General features: G+C 40.4%; 3 protein-coding genes across 3 annotated transcripts; all 3 read left to right on the plus strand.

Moving 5' to 3' along the window:
• Nucleotides 1-482: 482 nt before the first annotated feature.
• Nucleotides 483-1,133, plus strand: LOC119778379 (histone H2A-like). The gene has a single exon (XM_038277570.1). The coding sequence runs from the start codon at nt 559-561 to the stop codon at nt 943-945; it is 387 nt and encodes a 128-aa protein (XP_038133498.1). The 5' UTR covers nt 483-558; the 3' UTR covers nt 946-1,133.
• A 1,106-nt stretch (nt 1,134-2,239) lies between these two features.
• Nucleotides 2,240-2,799, plus strand: LOC119778383 (histone H4). The gene has a single exon (XM_038277572.1). It carries the CDS (start codon nt 2,251-2,253, stop codon nt 2,560-2,562), a length of 312 nt encoding a protein of 103 aa, XP_038133500.1. The 5' UTR covers nt 2,240-2,250; the 3' UTR covers nt 2,563-2,799.
• Nucleotides 2,800-3,719: 920 nt separating this feature from the next.
• LOC119778382 (histone H2B-like) lies at nt 3,720-4,331 on the plus strand. The gene has a single exon (XM_038277571.1). The coding sequence runs from the start codon at nt 3,858-3,860 to the stop codon at nt 4,230-4,232; it is 375 nt and encodes a 124-aa protein (XP_038133499.1). The 5' UTR covers nt 3,720-3,857; the 3' UTR covers nt 4,233-4,331.
• The last annotated feature ends 3,204 nt before the right edge of the window (nt 4,332-7,535 follow it).

Raw genomic sequence — 7,535 nt, forward strand, 5'->3', positions numbered from 1 at the left:
TGCCTATTGCTAGCCATTCCTAAACGAATGTGAGGTGGCGGAAGCTTCCGGGGGAGTAGCCTAGTTTTTTATGAAATATTAAAATAATGAATCATTAGTTTATATCTTATACACAGCCCATCATTTTAATCCCATATCAAACACAGTCTTTTAAAAAATAAATACATAAATAATTTCATGTTTTTAAGTACAATATTATGTTACTCCACAGCCCCCCACCATGGGGGGCTGATGCTATGACGAGGGAGGCTGCAGCCCCCGCAGCACCCCCCTTCCCGTGCCACTGAATATTCTACATATCCAGAAATCTAATTGTTGACATCAAAATTCCTCCTGGAGCTCAGCGCCGCTCAGAGGAGGAGGAGGAGGATGCAGCTCCCCGCTGAATGCTTGCTGCTGATTGGAGCTGGTTTGAAAAAGCCCGCCTCTGCTGGAAGCTTCTCTGATTGGTTGTCAGCACCAGCAGCAGTCTGCCGCTCTCTGCAGGGATATAAAGAAGCTAGGCGTTCCTGCTGGAGCATTTTTCTAGTAGCGTCTCTCTAGAAAGCATCTGTAACAATGAGCGGCCGCGGAAAGACCGGAGGAAAAGCCAGAGCTAAGGCCAAGAGCCGCTCCTCCAGAGCCGGGCTCCAGTTCCCAGTGGGCCGTGTTCACAGGCTGCTGCGCAAAGGCAACTATGGGGAGAGAGTCGGTGCCGGAGCCCCCGTCTACCTGGCTGCTGTGCTGGAGTATCTGACCGCTGAGATCCTGGAGCTGGCTGGAAACGCTGCCCGCGACAACAAGAAGACCCGCATCATCCCCCGTCACCTGCAGCTGGCTGTCCGCAACGACGAGGAGCTCAACAAGCTGCTGGGCGGAGTCACCATCGCTCAGGGCGGCGTGCTGCCCAACATCCAGGCGGTGCTGCTGCCCAAGAAGACCGAGAAGGCCGCTAAGGCCAAGTAAAGCCACCGCTGCTGCTGCTGGACACAGCCCCACAACGGCTCTTTTAAGAGCCACACACTCCGCTTTAAGAGCTGAAACTCTCCATGCTGCCTTCATCAATACATTACTGTTTAATCTGAGAGACAAAAATGCACTTTTATAGCATATGACGGTAAATCGGCGGGCTTAAAGGAGAGTACTGTAAAAAATATAAAGTGTAAAGGAACTGTCGATTTGAGACATGCCGGGCAAGCTGTTTTAACATGCAGTCGGTTCCGTCTGACCAGGTTGGCAAGCCAAATTAACATAAATTCGCAGCAGCTACTCCGATAAGTGTTAGGAGACTGGTTGTTTGAAAAAATTAAAGATGCCACCGAAAAAGTTAGTTCAGCTAAAATGGCAGCAAATTACAGTTGAGTTGAAAAAGCTGGGCTTCTGGTCCATTACAGAGTTACAGAATTAAATTAACATATATCTGAACAGAGATTTAGACTGCAGAGCTTCTAGATCTCTTAAATTATTTTCTCTGGCATCATTATATTGTTAAATGAGACAGATTTACTGGGATATCCACCATGCAATAAAATATCTCTAAATTTAGAAGAAAAAATATGCAACGTTATAATAACTGAAGCTGTGTCCATACTAGGGATGAATGATCTATTGATGTTGGCATTGGTTTTGGCTGTTATTCATTTTTTATACATTCATGTTTTTGTGCCCTTTGTAAATAATGCACTGAAGGCAGGCATCTGTCTTTAACTGTAAATATAAAAAAAAATGTATTTTGGCACTCTTGTGTTCTCAACAATAGTAAAGTATTCAATAAATACATGTTTGAGCTAATTTTTGGGAAATATAAATCCTATTGAAAGCGTTCAGGTTAAGTAACTGCAGGTCCATCAGCCACCATCATTAGAGCCTCCCCATCATCTTTTGTCGCAAAGTTACACCCTTAGGTTTGTTAAACAAATATCAGAACCCCTAAAAATTATCATTAATGGAAAGTTAATAAGCAACATATCCACAAAACTTTAAGTTTCCCCATTACACTTCCACATTACATACCATGTGTAAAGGATATCAAATGTATTTTAAACTGAGATTATTTTAATTGATATATGAAATATAACATGCCACACATCGATTACACTGCTCTTTAATGCGTAATTTACAATAAAAGGATTAATATAACAAATACAGACATTTTTTAAACCGCTTCCTACAGCTGTTTACGGCTCCTTCTACGTCCGCAGTTCATAGACAAAGGCCAACCGCAGCAGTTGGTCGCCATTATTCTTTTGTTACAGAACAGAGACAGTCATAATGAGCGGCAGAGGAAAGGGAGGTAAGGGACTCGGTAAAGGAGGCGCTAAGCGTCACCGTAAAGTTCTCCGTGATAACATCCAGGGAATCACTAAGCCCGCTATCCGCCGTCTGGCTCGCCGCGGTGGAGTCAAGCGCATCTCCGGTCTCATCTACGAGGAGACCCGCGGTGTGTTGAAGGTCTTCCTGGAGAACGTCATCCGGGACGCCGTCACCTACACCGAGCACGCTAAGAGGAAGACTGTGACCGCCATGGATGTGGTGTACGCTCTGAAGAGGCAGGGCCGCACCCTGTACGGCTTTGGAGGTTAAACTGAGCCGCTTCTCTAAACTAAACAAAGGTCCTTTTCAGGGCCGCCAACCTGCAGGTTAAGAACACGATTCCCACTTTAATTTTGCTCTACTTGTTCAGGAAACCATATACAACGATTTTAATAATAGAAAACTCCTAACACTCGTGTGTTTTAGATGAGAGGATGGCAGATTTGCATTTAATCATGGTTGCATTGTGTAATGAATCAAGAAAAAAATACTGTTGCATGCCCCGTTTATTTAAGTGTATATAACATACTTCTAAAGCTGGATTCTAAGCATCTAAACTATGGAATGGGTGGAATCCTATTAAAACTGAAACTTTTTATCACTTTAAATTAAATCATTTTTCCTCAACTGGCATCTACTGTTACACCAATGTAAGGGAAACATTTATCTTCAGCGAGGACAGGATTTGGCTCCATTTAATCAAGTATTATATCCAATGAAACCAGATTGAAGTCTCCTTTATTAAAGGCGCCAAACACGATTAATTTATTCAGCAAGACACTTATATACATGTTTTCATCTGAAATGAAAATATCTGATTACCTTTTTGTTTTCTCGATTAGCATCTACTGTTGAACTTCAAGTAATGTAAAGGAGATGACATATTCAATAAGGACAGGATTTGACTCCATTTAATCAAGTTTGATCATATCCATTGAAACCAGATTGAAGTCCCCTTTATTAAAGGCTCCAAATAAGATACATTTATTCACCAAGACATGATTCTTTTCCTTTTATTTCAACTGCCAACATATTTACTTTAATTCCTAGCAGTTTAGACAAATTATGTAATATAATCTTTATTCTGACTACTATAAATTATAAGTTTAGGTCTTTAATGTATAAACTTCCTGAAAGTCAAATCAATTAAAATCCAAGCATCTACCTGAACTACAGAAGGAGTGGAAAATCATTAAAGCTGAAACTTGTTTTCACCTGACCTGAAAATATTTGATTTTATGAACCTTTATATCACTGATTATTTTTCTGATTTTATAATTTTCTTCATTTACAGCTCGAATATTCACTTTGGTGAGAAAATATCTACATAAAGCATCACAGTTATTATTCTGTCCTGGGTGTTTCCCGCCTTTCTTTTCCCTCTATTGTCCCACTGAGCGCAACGTTTGAAAAAGTCACGTGGTTTGTTCTCCAGCTCCACCCAGACTGAGCGGCTCATCCAATCACAGCCAAGTGCTGCTGTAGCTCTTTCTCCATGGCTGCTGTATAAGAACAGCTTGTCCTCCCCTGCAGCTCATTCGTTGCTTCAACTCGAGTGGATCAACATGCCTGAACCCGCCAAGTCCGCCCCTAAGAAGGGCTCCAAGAAAGCCGTGACCAAGAGCGCCGCTAAAGGAGGCAAGAAGAGGAAGAGGAGCAGGAAGGAGAGCTACGCCATCTACGTGTACAAGGTGCTGAAGCAGGTCCATCCTGACACCGGCATCTCCTCCAAGGCCATGAGCATCATGAACTCGTTCGTCAACGACATCTTTGAGCGCATCGCCTCCGAGGCCTCCCGCCTGGCTCACTACAACAAGCGCTCCACCATCACCTCCAGGGAGATCCAGACCGCTGTGCGCCTCCTGCTGCCCGGTGAGCTGGCCAAGCACGCTGTGTCTGAGGGCACCAAGGCTGTCACCAAGTACACCAGCTCCAAGTAAAGCCCTCTGCTCCATCACCGCAAACCCAACGGCTCTTTTCAGAGCCACACACCTCATCTAAAGAGCTATGATCACCTAAAATATTATAAGCTTAAAAATATTTAGTTTTTGCTATGGTCATGATGGGTTACTTGATGGATTAAAAAGTTGTTGAAAAACTTGTTCAATCTATTAAAATGCTTATGATGTTGCTAGTTTTCTAGTAGCTCTAAACCCATCTTTTTGCAGGATCAATGTGTAGTAGTTTTTTTTTTTTTTTTTTTTATAAAGCGATTGAGACTTATGAAAACAATAGGCTCTTTGAATTGCTAGTTTCATACATTACATTAGGCCAGTGGTGCTAAAGTCCAGCCCTCAAAAGCTACCATCCTCTAACTTTTTTAAAGGCTTAATCTCCTCCTTTAGCTCGTAACGAGCCACTCATTTAAGATGTTAAAAATGATTTCATCAAATGGTTGTAGGATAGTAGCTGTTAAAGACTAGACTTGAGCACCCCTGCATTAGGCAAGAGTCATAAAATTAAATCATGTGACTGAGTCCCAAAAGAATGGAAATCCTTTAATCAATATCTGGGGAAATTTCACTTCCATGACTACTAAGATGAGAATTATTTTAATTGTTTTATTTGTATAAAAGATAAAGTGCTCTACTAATCTCATATAAGCTAATAAGAAAACAGTTTTGTACATCATGCTTACCTCCATGAAAGCAAAGATATGAGTGAAACAAAACCATGTTGGTTTCCAATGAGACTCCAATAAATCCGTCATTACATGTTTTCTGCAAGTTTTGCAGAAAATTTACAAAATGCTCATTGCATTTTTTCTTAACCAACTACAGACGTATTAGAAGTCTTTGTTTAGAAAAATGTTGATAGTTAAAGATATAGTGGAGGATGTTCTTTTTCCAGGTGGATGATCTAAATAAGAGGTCCTCCTAATTGTTCTGGTGATATATTTACGTAAGGCTGTCCTACTTGCTCGTCCCCATTTTCACGTACTGGCATTGAGTCTGACATAGTGGAAAAATTGCAAATCTTCTTTAGGAAAATAAGCTTGTATGAGCGATGCAAACAGAAACTTTTAAACAGAGTGTGCACAAGGAGAAATCCCCGAGCATGCATTAAATAAGCATTTCCTCTCAGAAGCGGGTACAGGGTTTTGCACGTGTCTTTTTGTTTGTTTGTTTTTTAAAGCCAAAGAGGGCGGGTCTTTTAAAAAATGTGTGAAAATCCTTCACTTTAATATATGTGGGACATTAAATTAATCTTATCATATATTACCCTAATAATACCTTCCTCTTATGTGTTAAGGTTAATGTTTTCCCAAACAGTTTGTCTCAGCTATCTTTATTATCTACATAAAGATTTGTGAATGAAATGGAGGCACAGAGTGGAAAATTCTTTACAGTGAGCTCTCTGTGTTCAGAATGGCCTTTATCTGGAACACTGTGTATTATTTTGATATGCTGGGACCAGTGATGCCTCCTCCATTTTATGAACATGTATTATGTGATGATGTGGCATGCTGTATGAAATGCTTTAACTGGTGTTTAGGGCTGACTATCTGAAGAGGCGAGCCCAATGGTAAGCGCTACCATCTGTAATCCTAAGCAACTTCTCTGGTCTGAGTAAGAAGTGCAAATTCTGCAAAAGCAGTTTTCCATCCATGGCAATGGCCATGTACCAAAATCATTTTGAATTTATATAATCTCCTGGCCTTACTAATACATTTTTTTCTTGCTATAATCAAGTCAGCCAGCCAGATCTGCAGCTGACTTTTATAATGTTCGTTTGCCAAAAAAACCCAAAACAAAACGAGAACTCGGTGTGTTTTGATGAGTTTGGTGCTTTATGATTAGTTATTTTAGATCGTGCTACCACACATTTTCATGGCAGGTGAGAAGTTTACATGAGTTGCAGCACACTTCCAAAAAACGCTCATTCTTCTACATGCCAACAGGCCCCAGAATTTTTATTCAAAAATTACAAACCATAATAAATATCAAGGCGTTTAACAATAGTGTTTATTTTTTTATTTTTCTCGGCTTAAACTTCAAGATAATCATACACAACCATTTCTCGTTAAGGATTTTTTATGGCTTTAATACGTTAAAAACAGCCGACAATCATAGTACTAAATAGGTTACATGCAGCCCAGACCAACCATATGGACTTCTTTTGATGATATACAAGAAAAAAAAAAGTACTTTCACTTGACATTAGGATATATGGTTTAATTTACTTTGTTTGTGTCTGATTCAGTTAATTTATTGAGCTCAGTTTGTATGCACCCTAACTATTTATGGCTGTAAAATGTCTACCACAAAAAAGTGATTCATGATAAAACAGCCGTTAAACACACTGGTTTGTGATTTAAACACACACATAAACAAACAAATACACAACTAAATATAAAATAACATGGCTTAAAAACCTGTTAAAATCATGCTTAATGAACAAATAACAATGCTGACACAGTGTTCTGATGCTGCTTTGTAGAACCTTTATAAGGACATCTTCCCTGACATTCAAAGTAATTTCATGGAGCTTCCCCTTTGAAGACCACAGGCCCCCTGATGTTTAAGCCAAGATAATAATGCGCATTGCTTGTTGTCTGGCTACCAGCTTTAAAATCTGTTCTGGCTTTTAATGTCTTCCCTCCAACACAGACTTTAGCTTCTTCTCCACTCAGTTGCAGCGTAATTTGGATTGGTTGAAGGATACTTTGGATTTCTGGCAGCTCCCACACCTTCCCACTGTTCCACGTATTATTGATCATCCTTCTTTTTGTTTTGTTTCTATTTCGGTCATCATGAAGCTCTGTTTCTATGTGTCTTTCAACAACTTCATCCAGCCTAGACCGGTGAATCCATCTGCTAAGGCCAGAACCCTTTCCTAGAAAAAACAGCGGCAATAGATAACGACCTCGGAGGTACTTGCCATAGATTGATATATAAGATTTTTCCATTAGTATGACTTTTTCTTCCAGGTCAATTTTGATTGTATTGTCCACCTTTTGCTTCGTCTGAAGGTTCTCCACTGGCCAAAACAGCAGCAGGACCAAGAGGTAAAACTCTGGGTCTGTAGCATTCATCCCGTTGTGCAGGAATCTCTGAAGTATTGACTGGAGCTCTCTAACCTGGGGGAGTGAAGGAGAGTGAGGCACCTTGTTGCTCAAGATGATGTTTGAAAGGATGTACCTCTCTGCCACTTTCACATCATCTCTGTTTCTCTCATAGATGGTCTTTAATTCATCTCGTATTCTCTTTAAATCTGACTCTGTTTTCTCGGAAACTGCATCC

The sequence above is a fragment of the Cyprinodon tularosa genome, unplaced genomic scaffold (genome assembly GCF_016077235.1).
Source record: "Cyprinodon tularosa strain WSP-4 unplaced genomic scaffold, ASM1607723v1 ctg1322, whole genome shotgun sequence".
In the NCBI taxonomy this organism is placed as follows: Eukaryota; Metazoa; Chordata; class Actinopteri; order Cyprinodontiformes; family Cyprinodontidae; genus Cyprinodon; species Cyprinodon tularosa.